This window comes from Drosophila gunungcola (genome assembly GCF_025200985.1).
Source record: "Drosophila gunungcola strain Sukarami chromosome 2L unlocalized genomic scaffold, Dgunungcola_SK_2 000052F, whole genome shotgun sequence".
NCBI lineage: Eukaryota > Metazoa > Arthropoda > Insecta > Diptera > Drosophilidae > Drosophila > Drosophila gunungcola.
This window is the reverse complement of record NW_026453165.1, coordinates 330,527-349,043: the sequence shown is the minus strand read 5'-3', so window position 1 is coordinate 349,043 and position 18,517 is coordinate 330,527. Positions and strand designations below refer to the sequence as shown.

General features: G+C 44.4%; 2 protein-coding genes across 9 annotated transcripts; one reads left to right on the top strand and one right to left on the bottom strand.

Moving 5' to 3' along the window:
- Positions 1 to 87: 87 nt before the first annotated feature.
- LOC128253589 (uncharacterized) lies at positions 88 to 3,923 on the top strand. 4 transcript variants are annotated; one of them, XM_052982095.1, is made up of 8 exons: positions 88 to 437; positions 714 to 851; positions 920 to 1,099; positions 1,592 to 1,782; positions 1,847 to 1,947; positions 2,044 to 2,415; positions 2,534 to 2,696; positions 2,768 to 3,923. In XM_052982095.1, the coding sequence occupies exons 1-8, from the start codon at positions 411 to 413 to the stop codon at positions 3,513 to 3,515; spliced, it is 1,920 nt and encodes a 639-aa protein (XP_052838055.1). In that variant the 5' UTR covers positions 88 to 410; the 3' UTR covers positions 3,516 to 3,923. The 4 variants fall into 4 exon arrangements, with proteins under 4 accessions (XP_052838055.1, XP_052838054.1, XP_052838053.1 ...); XM_052982094.1 differs by having other exon boundaries at positions 2,026 to 2,415; XM_052982093.1 differs by having other exon boundaries at positions 1,847 to 2,415.
- A 226-nt stretch (positions 3,924 to 4,149) lies between these two features.
- On the bottom strand, positions 4,150 to 18,064 carry LOC128253572 (uncharacterized). Of its 5 annotated transcripts, XM_052982058.1 has the most exons (3): positions 17,613 to 18,064; positions 17,205 to 17,554; positions 4,150 to 10,328 (listed from the first exon to the last, which is right to left on the bottom strand). In XM_052982058.1, exon 3 carries the CDS (start codon positions 10,318 to 10,320, stop codon positions 5,764 to 5,766), a length of 4,557 nt encoding a protein of 1,518 aa, XP_052838018.1. In that variant the 5' UTR covers positions 10,321 to 10,328; positions 17,205 to 17,554; positions 17,613 to 18,064; the 3' UTR covers positions 4,150 to 5,763. The 5 variants fall into 5 exon arrangements, with proteins under 5 accessions (XP_052838018.1, XP_052838021.1, XP_052838020.1 ...); XM_052982061.1 differs by lacking the exon at positions 17,205 to 17,554; XM_052982060.1 differs by lacking the exons at positions 17,205 to 17,554; positions 17,613 to 18,064 and adding an exon at positions 13,362 to 13,630.
- Between the last annotated feature and the right edge of the window lie 453 nt (positions 18,065 to 18,517).

Below are 18,517 nucleotides of genomic sequence, written 5' to 3'. Positions count from 1 at the left end.
ACAGCTTACATTTATACATAAGAAAAGCTTAACTTTTAATTTAACCGAAGAAATCGATAAATTGTACGAATGCAACATAGAGTCAGCTGTCGATAACTGGCGCAGGACAACGGTCTATAAAGAGAGTAAAAGAGCGAGAGAGCGGCACAGGAAATGGCTATTTCGCGTTCAGAGAGCGTAGAAATTTTCACCAGTGCGGACGTAGGACAAGCTCAATCAGGCTTTTATTTTTTACAGATAGCACCAGCCGAAACTGAAAAGCCAATCACTGAAAAAGTGGTCAACTTTTTATATTGTACTACCTTATAAACGATTTCCCCGCAAAAAAAAATCGTACCATCAATAACTTGCACCTGCGGCCCCGAAAAGAAGACACCAAAAACAAAAGCGACCACAAATACATAGTATGAATGTCGCCTAAATATCATAATTTTGAGGTGAGTTGCTGGCTCCTCTTGGGCCCCTTTCACAGTTCACAATCCCAGGGATTCGGTGTTCCGCGAAGAAACAGAAACTGCTCGCACCCACCCCTCGCATTCTCCTTTTTTCGCTATCGATTTTCTGCGGGGTTTCCCTTTAACTTTAAGTGACCTAAAAAGAAAAGGAAGGGTGGTTTTGGGGTTAGCCGGCAAAGTTGCGTGCTCCGCAAGTTCATCCATCCCCGTTTCATGCCAAATATTAAAAAAGACCTCAATGTACAAAAACATTTACAGATTGCACTGGTCTACTTTCTGCTGCTGATACCATGGCCGCCCACGAATGTGATCAGAATCCTTTGCTCGCGAGATAACAGTCGACTGGTGCGGAAGATAGTGCGCTCCAAATGGACCCCCATTTTGGACAAGCATCAAGTGAGTCGAATATCTGCAAGTTCCCTTCCAAGACGATGACTTTTATTTATCTAATCCAATCTAATCAGGTGAAGCTGCCGCTGGAGTGCCCACTGCATCCGTTCCGGGACGTTTTCGCCCCCCGACAGGATGCCAAGCAGAGGGATCGGCCCACTCAGTGGACGTGCAGGAAGTGTGGCAAGAGCTTCTACCAGGAGAAGCACCTGGATCTGCATTTTGAAACACGCCACAAGAGCATCATCAATGAGGTAATTGGATTCAAGATTTGTATTTTATTTTTGGCTTTTAGATTTTCAGAATTTTTCATTGAGTTTGACAATATTGGTTTTGAACTTATCAAAAGTAACAAATTATGTGTATATCTTTTTGTTTTGGGTGTTTAAACTAAAAAGCTAAATTATAACTTATTTAAGGGAATATAATATTAATTTTATTAAAATAAACACTATAAATGTAATGCTTTTTTAAATAGAACATTTTGGGCTTATATAAATATCTTAAAATGTTACAGTCAGATTAATTATTTTTTTTTATTTTCAAACTCCATAGCTAGTTTAATACTTATAAAAACAAAACCATATGTTAATTTTTTTTAAATATGAAAAACTGTGTTGTTATTTTTACTACCAATATTTAATAATATAATAATATAATATATTTAACAAAATTCTGTAACTGTTATTATCATATAAGAACCAGATTATAATATAGGTACCTGCATTTGCATTTAATTTTATTAGGCGGAGGATGCTGTTTGCCTGGCCGACTTCTGCGACATTATGCGGTGCGAGGTGTTCGAAACGGAGGATGCGTCGAGCCTCAAGTTTGGGGACCAGCACATTGTCACGGAAATCGAGGTCTGGGGCGACTCCCTGGGCCAGAATTCAGCGTTGGCCAAAGCGAATGCCGCCTACTTGAGCTTAATACCAAGGTGGGTCCTTCTATTCTATGTTTATATATTTCAAATATTTAATACCATCATTTTGTGCGTTTAGAACTTCCACACTGGGTGCCTCGCGTGCCGCCAAAGTACAAAGCCGTCAATTAATCCAAGACAAGCCAAGTCAGGCCAGCAAGCAGGATCAGTCGCCGGCAGGTGAGCGAATCCCTCCCCACTCCCACCAATCACACCAATCCCACCACCTTCATCACCGAGAGCGCGACTCCACCACAGCCAATCCGCTTCGCCTAGATCCATCACCATCGCCGGAGGACGGATCGGCGGCCAGGCCGAGATCGGCGGGCGAGAAGCTTCTGCACAAGCTCAAGGAGCTGGGCAAGGCTCACCTAAAGTCCTCGGCGGACCCGGAGTCCAGCCGGCAGAACGAGACGGACGAGGAGGAGGACGAGGAGGGCAGTGGACGGTCCGAGGGCAGTGGCCAGTCCGCTGACGAGGCCAAAACGGAGGAGGGATCGGGTGCCAATGGAAACGGGAATAAGGCCAGGGCCAACTGCAAGCCGGAAGAGCTGAGCAAGCTGAAAAGCCGCTGCGAGATGCTGCTGAGGAGCTGCATCGGTGGATTGCTTCTGTCCATGTCGGATCAGGCCTTTAAGGAGATGGAAGGTGTGTATTAGGTATTTTGTGTTAGCTCAAAACTCGCACACATGTAAAGAAAAGGTCAATTTTTATTTGGATTATCATCATCATAAGTAAACTAAAAAAAACTCCATCCTTTCCACAGAGGAGATGAACAAGGCGGTGTGCTGGTACTTGACCTGCGATCGCTACTGGGAGGATGGACCCTTGGAGCCGCGTGCCTTCCCCTGGGGACTTATTGTGATCCTGATCTTCGTGCTGTCCACCGGGATCTGCTTCTGCTACTACATCATCTGGATCCTGTTCGAGTAAGTGTGTCCTGGCCTCTCCTGGTCCTTCCTTCCATTGAGATTGAGCGAACCCAAGTCATCTGTTTCAGCTCCGAAGAGACGACAATCAGCGCGAACCACTACTACGGCCAGGGGGCCATCGCCGGCGGCGGGAGCATCTACATGCCAGGAGCAGTAGCGGGGCATCACTACCATGTGGACTATGCCACGCGGCACGACCTCGACCTGGACGCCGGCGTGATAGCTGGTCAGCAACAGCAACAGCAGCAGCAGCAGCAGTTGCTCCAGGAGCAGCAGTTCTACTACCAGCAGCAACAGCAACAACAGCAATTGTATCCGGAGCAGGTGCAGTACCATCGCCACAGTCCACGGCACTACATCGCCGATCAACGTCCAGTGGGCACACCCACCCAAGGGGCCGTTCGCAGCAGCTCCTCCAACGCCAACACGCCGTTGCACCATCGGGTGCAGCAACATCCTCCCCACCTGCAACATCGTCACTCGACGAGCCTGGCCTACCCACAGGACATTTTAGACCAACGCGACTATACAAGTAGCTCCTCGCGCCCCAATATGGTGGCTGGATCAGGATCAGGATCGGGATCGGGATCGGTATCGGTACAAGTGGCAGGGGCACCTGGCGATACCCAGCGGCACTACAACACGCATCCGCGGCCGCTGGAGACGAGGCATCGCCATGTGGGCTCCTCGCAGCAATCCCTTCGTGCCTCCGCCTCCACGCACGAGATTGTGCAGCAGGAGGCGGCCATGGGTCAGAATGAGCACTACATCTACGTGACCTATCCGCCGGACCTCAAGAAGCGCTACTTCGAGTGATCAACACTGGATACTTCGGTGATCGATCGAAAGCGGAACAGAGAGATCGGTTGATGGAGAGACACCAAAGAGCTCTTAGGATGGAGAGCCAAGAAACGATACCAAAGCTGGTGATCAACTATATATAGTTGGTCACACGATGATAATACGGAGGACATGAAACGTTGCGGCGGACTGGCGACTGGCCGCCAACTAGCCCCCAAAAGTTGGTTTTTTACTTTTAGCCTGCAAATTCTAGATTTGTGAACTGTGCTGTTCTTTTTTAATTCTACAAAATAAATTGCAATATTTCTGTAAAATAGCAAACAAGTCGGCTTTAAGACTGTCTTGAAGGTTTTAAATTAAAATTTTTTGTTAGTATCGTTTCTCCATATATATGAGTCTCAGTTTGCAATATATTCCCAAAAGTCTTCTTTTATTGGAAGCTGCTGGAAAACCAATCAGAATATAAAATAAAAAAAAACTATAGCTTCGTCGTTTTTCAAACCAAAGCGATCCTTTTTTATTTTATAAACTCGAAGAACTTCTGCTATATATAAAAAAGTTTCCATAGAAACGATCCCTAATTACTTACTTGGGATAAAGCTGTAATAGAGCATAACCATTTTAAGATCATTAAAACAATACCCATCGATTAACATTTACATAAAACATTTATTTCACTTTTAGGATTTCGTATATCATTTCTTTTGTTTGGTTTGCTCAAAGACACTCACATTGATCTAGTCACAAATCTTAACGCTAAGGTACAGTGAAAACTCTTCGATATACACGAATAGAGCTAGAGGCATACTCATGTATACCCACTGTGGAATGTGAAGCGAGAAGGGTATGTACATATTGCGCAATAAATATTATTGTTACTGCTAAACATTATAACTCCATTTAGTGGGCTAGCTCTTGCACTTTATTTGTACTACAATTAAGCGTATTACTTAGTTTAAAAATGTTACAAACGAAAGAACGTACATATAGAAGCTTAGCTAGACATTAGATATTTATTAGTTTTAAAAAGTTTGGTCCTTTGGAATGTGTTACGAGAGAAAAATGACATCTAGGTGGTGGTCTCGAGTACAAGCTAAGATAACATTACTTTAGTGTACAAGTTGGCTGGGAATCTAAGACTATGGACCAGCTCCGAAGTCGGTGCCCTTGAACTGTTTTCCGCATTCGCATTTTTCATAAGTCGTGCGTTGAGAATTCTTTAAGGTCCCCATACCAAATTTGATTAGTTGTCCGGATTTGTTATGCCCTCAAATCGCAGACTGTACAAGGTATCAATTAGGGATGGGTGCCCTGTGAAACTAAACCTTCTTCGGCTTACTGGTCGATAAAGGAATATGGGTTCTATATTCAGATGTGTGGGGTGAAAGCCTACGAGTCCTGTGACTCCCCTTAACCCTAAGACAAACAACAAAATGCTCTAGGAACCTAACAAATAATTGCACTAAAAACAAACAAAGTCTTCTTCTTCGGCTACTAACAGATCAAACAATTCCAACAGATTTATTTAGTTTTTTTCACTTTTTGGTCTAGGCTGCATTTGGTGGCAATACAAAATTTAAGCTACAGGGGATGGCGGGGATCTAAGCCCTCAACTAATGCCGAGGCTAACACGCATATGTCGTACTGCGAATGTGTATCTCAATCTGGGCTTGACCTTTGGCAAAACAGCATTTTAAAATGGCCCGACTCGCTGAGCGACTAAAACGCTGATACATTAGCCGATAAAATATGTATATATCTGGTTAATTGCACGCGACTCGGACCGAAACCCCAAAACAACCCGATTAACCCTCGTCTAACGCTGCTTACTCACGCTTAACCCATCGAGATTCGAATTCGTGCATTTTAGATAAACACGACATTTTCCATGTAAATATTGCACAGATATCTAAAAAATATATATGTATGTATATACCATACTCTATATAATTACATGTAAAAAAGGTATCGTAAAAGTTTAAAAATAATGATTTCCCTAAAACAACGACTGCAGTTATTATTATGCTATGTTCCGTTTCCTAATGTAAATCCAAAAATATTAAAAAAAGTCTTGAGATTCTGGTAAAGAGTAGCTGCATTTGTATCCGTATCTAAAGATTTTTTGTGGTGTATCTACGTGTGTGTGTGTGTGTGTGTGGTGTATCTTTCAGTTGGTATCCAATTAGGCATTGTGTATTCAGACAAGCCGAACACATCTGATCCTATCCAGGGACCAGAAATATCTTTGGTTGAAGCTGGAGTCCTATTTGACCCTCCGTGGGCGTTTCTTGCCTGCCCGCTGGCGCTTGTACTTCCGCAGGACTCGATGGGCGTGGTAGAAGCGACTGATCCGACTCTGGACATACTTCTCGTGCAGATACTTGAGAAACTGCCGCCGATCCTTCTGGGGATCGGGCCTTTCGTCCCGGATTATCTCCTCGTGGTGTATCAATGGTGTGGCATCGAACTCGGGCTGCGGTTCGGCCAGTAACTGGATGAGCTGCAGGGTGTTGACTTGCTCCACCTCCGCGGGACTCACCTGGACGAGATTGACCTGATTGGGCTCTCCCTCGATCTCCTGATCCTCGTTGGCCACCACGCCCAGGATGTTCTCGTTCATGTCGCACTGGACCACATAGAGATCACTGCTGGAATCGAAGATTTCGGCCAGGCTGATGAGCAGGACATCTTGACCATTGACATTCGGTTCCGCATCATCATCATCGCCATCATCCTTGCCCTCGAAGTCCTCGGGATCAGAGGCCACGCCCACTTGTTGATACATCTCCGCCAACGCCTCCTCCACGCTCAATTCCCGGGGAGCTGGACCACTTTCATCCGGAGTTTTGGATTCCTCTCTTACAACTAACTCTCTTGTTTTTAAGGAACTATTTAAGGCAATCTTACTAAGGTCACTTAGCTTTGGTACGCTGGCGAACCGGGAGCTGTTCACGATCTCCTCGCCATCGCTCTCCAGGATCTGCTTCAGTTTGGCAATATCGTGGTTGGAGACCTCCACTTCTTGTGGCGATTCCTCAGGTTTCTCTCCTTGGGTCATCATCGTCTCCAGTGGAGAAAGTTCCCGTTTGGGTTCTTCGCTTTGTGATTGGGATAGCTCCTTCTCCAGGGCAGCCAGTTCGTTGAAGTCGCTTTCCTCTCCGATCGTCGAGCTCTGGGAACTGGAGCTACTGGAACTGGTGCTGCTGGACGAGGCTTCATCCTCGTTCTCTTCTTGGCTGCTCGTACTGCTGGAGTCGTCGTCGGAACTGGAGCTGCTGGAACTCGAGCTCGAAGAAGACGAGGGGGATGATAGCACTGTTACACTAGCCACTGGCTTGGATGGTTCTAGTTCTTCTGCTATGGGAACCACACTATTCTTTAGCCAGGCTTGTATTTGCTCCTCCTTATTTGGGACAACATCCTGGACTGGGTTCTCCACGGTGCTCTTAGCATCCTGCTCTTCCTCCTCCTCCACTCTTAAATTAATTTTTGGCGACATATTGGTGTTTTCAATGTCATCGAACCCCTTAAAGTTGGACTGCAGCTCCAGGGATTTGGTGTCCAGGCCCTGCTCCTCCATACTCAGCTCTCCATGAAGCTCTTCAGTCTTGTCTTTATAGTCATAGCCACTCTTGATGACCGTCTCCCGATCTGTTCCACTCAACAAACAGCTTCTGAATGCGGAGGAATTCAAGGCCGAGACACTCAAACCCTTGAGACTGGGAGGACAACGAAGTTTTGGCCCAGCAACGTACTTCTTCATCAGCCTCTTGATCAGCGGCAGTCGATTCTCCTTCAACCTTGTCAACTGTTTCTTCATTAGAATGGCTCGGAGTTTTCTGGTTCCACTGGAGGCGGTTCTCTTTCGCAGCACTTTGAGGACCCTAAAGTAGTGACGATACTTGATTTTCGGGCTCTCGAATTCCAGGATCTTCAGCATCTGAATGCGATTACGCCGCTTTTTGGCCAGCAGCTTCTGACTGGCTCTGGCCGATGCTTTCGGCGACAGGGAGATAACGTTGTGACTTGGGTTACTAACATCTTCCACTTTTTTCACTTCGTAGCTCTGCTCTTCGGGTTCCGTGGTCCTTCGCTTTCTCTTGTAGAATTTAAACCTCTTGGGATTCTCTCGGTACTCGGTGGTCTCCCCTGTCTCACTTTCGGAATCCTCGATCTTGTGAATAAAGGTCTCGTACTCCTTGGCAAAGGTGGATTCGTTCGAGTTGGAGCTGTTGTTCTGGTCAAAGTCCATGGCCACCGGCGGTTGGGACACATTGACAAAGACCTCACTGCTGTTGAGAATGGGACTGGGCAAGGGCAGAGCTGGGGGTTGTTCCACCATAAGGGGAGCAGTGACCACGGGTTGTCGAAGAATCTCCGCCAGAGCATCGCTTTCATTGACAGGATGCTGCTCAGAGGCACTGGTCTTGAGCCGCAGTTCGTCCAACTCCTTCTCCACATCGAAGCTGGCAAAGGAGTCGTCCACGGGCACACCAACCCCTCCACTTCCACTGGCCTTTTCAATGTCTATGATGATGTCGGGCAAATTGATGCCCTGATGATCCACGACAGCTGTGGCCTGAGGTCCTGTCGGCGGCAGAGATTCGTACATAAAGTTGGCGGTTGGGTTGGGGATCACGGGCGCCACCACTGCCACAGCCGGAGGGTCCATCTCCAGGACAGCACTGGCTTCATCCTCATCGTCCACCTTCCAGGTGGACAGAAAGTCCCGAATGTTGTAGTTCTGCGTAACTTTGCCAGATTCCACCGCATAGTTCAGGGTGGCGGGTGCCGAGGCATGGAGATTAAAGCCCACATAGTTTTCCACTTGAGCATCGAGATTGGTGAGCGGTCCTCCTCCTCCTCCACCTCCGATACCCGTTTGTCCCACGTAACAGCTTCCCGTGGAGGCGGAACCCACGGGCATGCCCGATCTCTTGCGATAATCCTGATAGGGTTGCGTTCGCAGCGACTGCTGCGGCATCGATGGTGCCACATAGTTGTCCAGGCTGTTGAGACTCAGGTCGTTGTAGTAGCCCCCGCTGCCGGGATCCATGCCCATGCCCATGCCCATTCCCAGGCCCATGCCCATGCCACCCATTCCCAGGCCCAACGGAGCCGTATATCGTTGGCTGTTCATGTTATTCGATGTGCCGGATCCTTGGGGATTGTATCCATAGCCCAGTTGACTGGGCGCGGCTTCATAGTACATGTCCGTTGGATGCTTCAGCTTCATGGCAGTGGCGGCGGCGGCGGCGGATCCGGTTCCAGGATATTGCGGCTGTGATTGCGGGGCACTGGCGGCTGTTCCATAGGGTCCCGACATCGATCCATAGCCATTACCCCTTGGGTAGAAACAGCTTTGCTGGTTCAAGGCGTATCCCTGGGAGCAACAATTCTGGCGAGCATTGGCCGGCGCATTCTCCGTACCCGACCACAAGTTTCTACCGGCATAGGACTGCGAAATCGAGGGACCCGCATACGGATTGCTGGCATAGGTACTTCCGTACTTATCGTACTTCGTTGAGCCGTAGTATAGATCACTGTTGAGGGTTCCGGGATTGGGACCAGGTCCCGGACCTACTGGACCTACTGGACCTACTGGACCTCCTGGATGGGGGTGATGGTACGAGCTGTTGGCCACCGTCGCCGGCGGCAGAGATCTGTAGTTGGGCGCATTGTAGTCCACTCCCCAGTGACAGTTGTTCGTGGACTTCCGGTAGGATTGCAGTCCTGCGGTGTCGGGTCCCAGATCCGTCTGTCCGTACATGGCTGGCAGTCCTCCATTTGGCGAATACATGGACATGGCCATTCCGTACTTGTCGTAATATTGCGCTGACGTAGGGTTATTGACCACTCCATTGGCGTTCCCACCACCACCACCACCAGTGGCGCCGTAAACCGCACCCGTGGTCGTCATTCCTTGGTAGCTTCTGTTCGGCTTAATGGCCGCATAGTTCGTCTCCAACTGGGTGAGCTGCGGCTGCTGCTGCGTCATTTGCGTCGGCGGTTTCTGGGCCACGGCGGGATTTAGGGATATGCCATGGCCGTACAGCTGACCCGCCGATGGACCAGGCATTGCCGTACTGCCTGCCTGGTTGCTCGGCATCATGGATTGCGGCGTAGCCTGTGCGGTGGGCATCTTGTACTTGTACGGATCGTACATGGCATTCGATTGAGCCATATATCCACTCGATCCCGTCGCCCCACCACCGCCCAGTGGCTGGGCGTAAAAGGGCGTGGCCATGGCCTGTGGCTTAATGCCCGTAGTTCCACCAATCGGGTTTCCTCCATATTTCATCCCCGAACTTGAAGCCAACTTTTCATAGCGGTGGTTTCCACTTACGGGATAACTGGTGTTGGACAGCTGCTGCCCCACTGTCGGCGCACTGTGCGTGTTGTACGGAGCTCCACTGTAGTTGTAGGCGGGATCCAGCGGCAGCGAATTTCCGTATCCGTAGTTCTGGTGGTAAAAGTGACCGGGATTCTGCTGTTGCTGCTGGTGCTGCTGCTGGTGCTGCTGCTGGTGCTGCTGATGTTGCTGTCGCTGCTGGGCATCCAACGAGGTCAGTGCTTCGCTGTAGAAGGGAGCCACTGTCGCAATCGTGGCCATTGGCATCGAGGTGGGCGAGTTGTCGAAGTGACCGCCGCCGCCTCCGCCGCCAGTGGGCGTGGTCGTGGCACTGCCATAGCCGCTGCTGCTGCTCCCACTGCTGCTGCTGCTTCCGGGACCGGAACTGGAGCCGGAGACGGATCCGGATCCGGAACCGGCGGAGCCCACGGCGATGGCCATGGCGGCCGTGTCCATGACGGCTTGCATCTTCTTGGCTGCAAAGAGAAAATAAAGTTGCAATTTAATATAACTCAATGTATGGAGGGAAAACTACTTATTTACTACTACTATTTAAAACTATGAAATTAGTGTTAAGAATAAAGGGCTGACATTATAAAACACCATTCTGATATTTACTTTTAAGTAATCTGCTTAAAGAACAATAATGTTCACATTTAATAGAACTCCATGTAAGAATTTACAACCACTAACAGATGCTTAAATTGAAAAGTTTACATTTATAAGGTATGAATTCATAAACTACTCATTGTTTTCTTATATTTACTTTTTACTAATTTGCTAAAAACACGATTGTTCCAATGTCATTTAATCAATCAATATTGAGTCAGAATATGATACCTAAGAAACTTGAATTAAAATACCATGAGGATGATATAGAAACTTTAAAAAGTAGAAATATTTAAGTTAATTGTCGCAAATTGCTTGACTAATGGATAAGGCTTTAAAAAAAACTAATTTAAATGCTTTAACATAAAATCGTTTTAAATTTTAATAAGATTAATTTGTGCCCATGTTTAGCCCGATCTCTTTTTTCGAGGATATCCCCTTTCGTTCACGTGGCTGCATTTGTAAATTGCATTCGCAATTGTTTAAGTCCCCCATACCGCGAACAGGAAAAAGCAATTATTCCCTGGCATTTGAATGTAAAATGGAAAGCCCCACAACATCGACCACCCGACGCCCCCGCGACAATTTCGCTTTTGTTGGTCATTAAATGTGGTCTTCAACGGCACGCAGGTCCTTCGTTGTCCTGGCAAGTGTGTCAGTGGGGTTTTTTGATGTCTAAATGCAGCGTAGAAGGGAAAGCCAAGCACAGAAAACAATAATATTACATATTTATACATACAAATATCTAAAAGCTTTAAGAATTTTAAGCCTGTGTATATAATGAACCCTATTAAAATGTTGAAATATTTAGTACGTATGTGGGGATTAAAACAAGCTGTATGATCTACTATGAGTTATTTCTTTCTGTGCATCGCAGACTGGGATACCGAAAGGAAACGCGCGCCTCGGCTTTGTGAAATGGAAATGTGGAATGTTCATGAAATATTAATGATTGACCCCGCCACACACACACACACACACTCCGGCAAAAGGGATGGACAATGCAAAGAGCAATTGGAAGCACAACAATCGGACCCCTTTTCCGCGCCCACTCAATGTCACCGCCCACCACAAAGTGGGCCACAAACACTCACACACTGGGAAAAACCAATAATTGTCGCAGATAATTGTCAGAAGGCAATGAAACCCCGCTCCTTAATCATCAATACCTGTGAACTCGGGCAGGAGCAGGACACTGAGAAAAATCTGAGGAGTATCATTTACGCAGCGTGTCTTTCCAGCGGAAGCCATCACAGAACTGACCAGTATGAAACACATATTTCATTCGAGATTTTTAATTCAAATATGCAAGAATTCCTAGAATATTATTATCAATTCGCATGTCGATAAGAATGGTTCCTCTTGGAAAATAGCGTTCAACCTTTAAACTCAAGCCAAGATTAAATCTGATATGGCGTAGGATGAATCCACACTTTAGATTTATTTTTTTTAAATACTTCATATAATGTATATGTGTTATTTAAGAAGTGGCACATCATACATGCAAGTATTTTAATTGTTCATTGTTTTCCAATCTGTCTGTATATACCTTAAAATGTGTACACTACTAATTGTGGATCTGAAGAACATTCTTTAGAAACCTTTAAACTTTAGTTTTCAATTCACAATTCTAAAGTGAAATAAAAAGCATCTTAAAAAGATCTATGACAATCTATCAAACATTTTTCCCGGAAGTGTAGAAATCCGTGGCCATACCCTTCTTCCCTTTGAAGCGGTCGTAGTAGCCAGGTGGGAATTCCATCCACAGTCCATTGGCGACCACCTGCGAGGAGGACCAGGGACAGTTCCATCCGTATGGACAACTGCTGTCCGCCGGCAGCCACATGGTTTACGGACAGAACGGACAATTGAAACAAAAGAACGTCGCGCACGGAATAAAATTAAAAGCGGAGTATAGTACACCGGGCACGGCGAGTGACGAAACGGAATTCATTATGATAATTCACTTTCGCCCGAGGCGAATATTATTGATGACCCGGGCTCTCGACCATTAGTCGGCTCCGGATAATCGACCTCTGCCTATCGGTCCGTTTCGTTTCGATTCGGGTCGGGCTTTTAGTCTAATTGGGCGTGAAGCGACCATCCGGAATAAATGAGATCGCGATTGCCAGTCGGCGGCAACTGGAAGCAACGGCTTTAATCGAAATGAGATCGCAATGCAAATCACTACTAGAGCCGGCGAACCGAAAGGGGGAAATGGTAATCGAAGAAGTTCGGCTTGCTATCCGATGTACTTTTGTGCAAAAGCCGAGAAGCTTCGTAATTCGAGCGCATTGCGTATACGCCCAGGGGCACGCCGATATCGGAGATCACCACAATCGAATTTAATGAGTTTGCTGCCCCCCGACGGAATAAAAACTACTAGTGTGTTTGTCGGGATACGGACCGAATCCAAAAGAAATTGAACTAAGTAATTGCTTAAAGCCCGAAAAAAAAGGGCCTGTTTATAAGGTATGAATATTGTTAGTACATTTATTTCACAAACATAATTAAAAAAAAAAATCATCAATGTTTTATGTACTGGAAAATTTACACGCAACGCCCTATTTAATATTTTGTACATTCACTTAGACTACATTTTATCAATGGCCTTTTTACTGAGTAAGAATTTCTCTTTTAATTTTTGTGTCATATGAACAGAACTATACTCATACCTGATTTTATTTTAAAAAAAATTTAGACAAACTTTAATAAACTTAAATGATTAATTTATGTTAGCTGCCTTTTTAAAAGCTTTCTTTTCCTTAAACAAAATATAATAAATAATCTTGTAAGGAAAAAAATTAATAAAAGACTTCTTTAGAAGTCTAATAATATGTCAATGTAGACCAATAACAAATTTAAACAAGAGTTTGGGCCAGCTTTTATGAAATTCTTACCAAAAATGCCAGGAATTAAGCTGCCATATGTTGGGCACAGAAAAAACGCGGGCTCACACAAACATACCAATACACAAATATACACACCCACGCGGGAAGGACACGTTCTCCACACGAATGTGTGTGTGTGTGTGTGTGTGTGTGTGTGTGAGGGGATTCCCCACACAGCGTTGCCTTTGTTTTAATTATGAAACTTTGAGGACTGCAGTTATTTTTACGAGAAGGAGGCGTGACAGCGCGTGCGACTTTCCAGCAAAAACTTTTTCATCTGTTGAAGCCGAGGAATGTGACGTCGAAGCTGACATTGGCAGCGACGTTGACTGCGCCGCCGGCAGCGACGCCTGCGCCGACGCAGACGCCGAAAAGGAAAAGCCGACGAGGAAAACCCTGCGAAAGGGGGGGGTGAAAATAACAAAAAAGGAAAAGAGCAGACAGGACGGACAACAAAATAGGCGAGAGTGGTAAGTTGTGTGGGTTCTCTATAAGAATTTTCCGGGTGTGTAGTTGTGTGTCCGTTGTTGTTGTGCTTGGGAAAACAAGTGGTTGCCGTGGTGAGAAGAAAACGGGCACGAAAATAGAGCGAAAGGATTGAGCTGGGAAGAAGTAAAGCGACTGCACCGGCACCCTTTTCACAAGTGTTGAAACACTGCATTTTCCAATTTGTTTTTCCAAATTTAAACTATTAGATAGGATATTAGGGTAAACTTCGAAATCTTTATCAACAAGTTATTATTATATTATATTTATAAATATTTTTATTATTTTATTTTGTTATATCTTAGTTGAACTTTCCATTTTTATAAACTAAGCAAACAATTGTGAATGTATATCTTATAATTCCTTTTACTGTATTACTATATCTTAGTTCAAAATGCCATTCATATAAATCCAATTACACATAGCTAGTGCAGCCGAAGCCAAAGCATTTTTACCAGACATGTGACAGCTCCAGTTCCCACATTACACCCTGCTCTGCTCGATTGTATCCAGGTCCTTAGTCCTGAAAAGGGCGGAAATGAAGCCGCTGTCCATTAGCAAACATGACAGCTCCACGCTCCTATTAGCGTTCAAATTTTGTTGTTTGCAACTGCCTTCTTTTTCCCTTTTCCCATTTCCCATTTCCCATTTCCAGTTCGATGACGAGGCGGAACAAATAATAACTACCAGTGCCTTCGAGCAACCGAAATGATTGGAAAAGTGCATCGAGGGCTTTCCACCGGGAGGTGACAGACCCTAGAAAACTTTGGGGCCTGGCGGAGTGAGAGTTGGTTAAATGGGGCTAAACCATCAACCGCAAAAACAAATTAAGTAAATTCAGTAAGCAAGCAAACAAGCGACAACAACAAATCTGGCTTGTGGTAAAAGAATTGAAGAGGGGGGTGATACACAGAAAACAAAAAAAAAACAACCCTTTAAAGTGGGTAAGCTAACCATATTACTATTTATAATTATATTTATAGGACATATTCGATGATTAAATTTAAGCAATTTAAAAATGTTATGTTTATGAGTAACGATGTTGTAGGATTTTTTCCTGTGCAGAGAGGGCAGCCTAAAAAAAGCGAACTGAAATAAACAACGAGCAGTAAATGGGCAAAAAGCAAAAGCTGGAAAAAGTAGAGAAAATCAACAATAAAATAGGCGACAAACAGCACCAACGGGCAATCATAAAGGCAAAGGCAAAGGCAACGCAATCAAATGATAGTATAAAGCAGCGACGATTACGCTGGCAGAGACGTCGGCAGTGCTGTCACAGTGGGGCTTCGGTTCCCGATTATTTTGCATACTACATATGCGATGTCTCCAGAGGTGAAACCCAAAGAAACCCAAAGAGCGAAGAACGAGGGGCGCAACCGAAGAAGCTATAGCAATTCCCAATTCCACATTCAAATGCAAAACAAATTCAAGAAAATCGAACAACAGCGAACAGATAGAAGCCAGCGACTTTAACAACAACGAAAGATAGAAAGAAACTTGGTGTCATCGTATAAAAGCAAATAACTCAGGTCGCAATTATAGGAGTACCGAGTGTACGACCCAAACTTTTGGTGTCAAGACAAACATAATAGTCAAACTTACTTAGTTGTCTTATTTATAGAAATAAACCTTGTGGAATTAATGTTGACTTAAAACCTTTTACATTTTTAATGTTATTGCCGGGAGGAATTGTAACCTTTTGCATTACCATAAACCCAACCACATGGCTTTACACACACTGAAATGCTATTTGTTTGACCCCCACTGTATACCTATGTAAATAACTGAACGTTATGTGGCCACGACAAAAAGTATTGATTGAAAATCAATAGGCTCGGCCGCTTGTCATTCATTCTCTATGATTGCCCGGCGGCAGAGAGCTCGCAATTCAAATGTCGATGCGATTCAACTGCCAGCCGGCAAGCTCACTTCAATCATATATAGAAATCTATATATACTTGGGTATATACATAGTATCTGGCAAAGGAACGTTAACATGCACACTCGTACTATACATATGTGTGTCAGTAGTTTTGATGTTCGTGCGTGTGGCGATGACAAGCTCGGCTTGATAATTTAAACACGTAGCCCTCGACTAGAGCCTCTGCCATGGACTGCCCCCCCTGAGCCACCCATCGACCACCGCCCACCACCCTCGTATACCCCACAATCCAGCACCCAACGACATCACACACTCGCACACTTGCTATAGCGTATGGAGCAAAACAGACGTATGTAAAAAATCGACAAAAAAAAAAAACACAGAAATGTCAACACACTTTTATTATTGTTGATGTAATACCCTGGATAGATAGGGTAGTGAAAGTATATCAACCATCTTCACAAAATTCTATTACAGTTAAAAATATCTGTAAAGAGCACACACTTAAATAAATAATTGTATATATATTCTTGTTCTTATGTTCCATTTCAATAAAATTAAGTTAACAAAACAAAAAAAAAACAAAATAAAATGGCTTTGAACCAAAAAATTAAATTTCTAACCGCCTTGTGTTATCCTGGGATAAAAGTGTAGCCTACTTCTAGATTGTCATACATGCAAAAGGGTATATTTGGGTCGAAACTTTTTTGGGTGAGCTTTATTATTATTCCTGTCTGTGTGGCGCTTTTTGGGACTGTCGTTGTAATCGACTTTGTTGTTGCCGTCGCCGCAAAACAAAAAACCCAAAGAAGAGAATAAAGTAGAGCACCCAAGTCGGCGAAGGCAGCGACGTCGACAGCGACGCCAGCAGCGTAAGCCGCACTCAGCAAAATTGTGCGAGTGCCGGGGGGAGGGGGCAATGAATGGGGGGGGGGGGGGAGCGTATGCACTCAACCAGCAAATAAACCACGTATTCACACACACTCGCACCTACTTGACACACTTGCACAGATATTAACAAAAAAGTACACGCCAACAAAAAAAAAAACGATCATGTTATATTTCCTATTAAGGGGTGACTAGTTAAAATAAAATGGTTAGTTTAATTAATATTTGTTACATATTATAACATAAGTTATAGAACTTCAAAAGATTGTACTTTATGTATGTATATATGTATATTAACAAGGTTCTTATTAAATACCTATTTTAACATAGAATCTCATATTGATAATAATATATTTATATAAATTTGAATTTCTTATACCATTACTAATATAAATATATGGAGATTATTATTTATGATAAGTCACTTTTAAGACTGCTTATTTCACTTTTAAAACACCAACTAACATTTCTTGAAATTTCTTCTTTAGTTATAACGCATTTTGAGTAGATCTTTAAAATTAGTGACTTTAATTGAATGCTTATAAAATCGTAAACAGATACATTATTTACAGAAACATTTTTTGCTGTGCACGAACCTCAACAATTTTTCGACATTTTGTTGCTATTTTCGCTGCTTTATTTGCTGCTGTTGTTGCTGCTGCTGTTGCACCCTCTGCCGCTGCCGCAGCCGACGTCGACGGCGCAGTCGCTGCCCACCTAAACGTTCTTTTCGCTGCGTCTGCTCTGCCACTGTTATTGTTTGTTTTTGTTGGTTTTTTTTTTGCCTTGTTTCGCTTGTTTCGCTTGATTATTTTGTGTTTTTTTGTTTTTTTTTTGGTTTTTTCTCCCTCAGCTTGTAACTTGCAATATAATTTAATAGCAACTAATGTGCTTGCTGCTGCGGCTCGTTTTTGTTTCTGTTATTCACTTAATATTCGGCTACGCACTTACACACACAAAGATAAATTATGGGGGAAAAGGTGGCACAAATTTGGCGTTTTTACCTTCAAGGTAACACGCGTCGTATACGCGATATCTGCTGATAATAACCGAATGTATTGTATACGCTTGCACTCTTGCTCTGCTCTTTCCACTTTTGTTATTACTATTACTTCTGACAGCGCCAGCACGAATTAGATATGACAGTTGGGTTGGGAACGTCAGCAAAACACATACTTTAAAGCCGGCATTGAAAATGCTCTGTTTCCCGAACTATCTTTTTTCCAGCACACACTTGTACAGGTGGCAAAAAGGCAAAAAAAAAAGCGGCGCGTAAACGGCGGAGAACAGAAATTATACAATCTTCCGTAGTGGTAGTAAAATACAAAAGTTAATAACAACGCGACAAACAGAAAAAAACACGCCAGAACGGAATGTAGTGATGCGATGCGCCAGCGTACGCGTCCGTGCACGTCCGCTCTCTTCGAAGAAAAAAACGCGAGTGAGCGACTGGACAAACGGTAAAAGCACACACGGCGTATGAGTGCTAATTGCGCTCAGCACGCGCCACAACGGGAGAGAGTGAGAGAGAAAGCCGTGGAGAGAGTTCAGCGCTCTCTCTTTCGCTCTCAGAGTGCGAGTGAGATAGTTCACACAGGTGGTTGGTGGGGGGTTCTTCTATACACTTAAAAAAAACAGTATGAGTTATCCCAGTTCATTAAAAATTTAAAAAATGATAAAGGGAGAGGAATTCCTTATTTCGTTAACTATTTAACTATAGATCTTGAAATCTTCATGTTAACTATGACAAAAAAACCGTCGAATGGTAAATTATTATCATTAAATTAACGTTAATGTTTCTCTCCCTGCAGTTTTATTTGATGCTACTAGTAAACAATGGTAGCGTAAATGTTAAAAACTAACGCAAGCAAGGAGGTGCTAATTGAACTCGCCGGCGTTCTAGTACTAT

Excerpts from the sequence above, each read along its gene's own strand:
- LOC128253589 (XM_052982093.1), top strand. The coding sequence starts at position 411 with ATGTCGCCTAAATATCATAATTTTGAG. Across the intron at positions 1,100-1,591 it reads ACAAGAGCATCATCAATGAG|GCGGAGGATGCTGTTTGCCT; the intron begins GTAATTGGATTC and ends TAATTTTATTAG. Across the intron at positions 2,697-2,767 it reads ATCATCTGGATCCTGTTCGA|CTCCGAAGAGACGACAATCA; the intron begins GTAAGTGTGTCC and ends CATCTGTTTCAG.
- LOC128253572 (XM_052982057.1), bottom strand. The coding sequence starts at position 12,307 with ATGTGGCTGCCGGCGGACAGCAGTTGTCCATACGGATGGAACTGTCCC. Across the intron at positions 10,329-12,177 it reads CCGCTTCAAAGGGAAGAAGG|CCAAGAAGATGCAAGCCGTC; the intron begins GTATGGCCACGG and ends TTCTCTTTGCAG.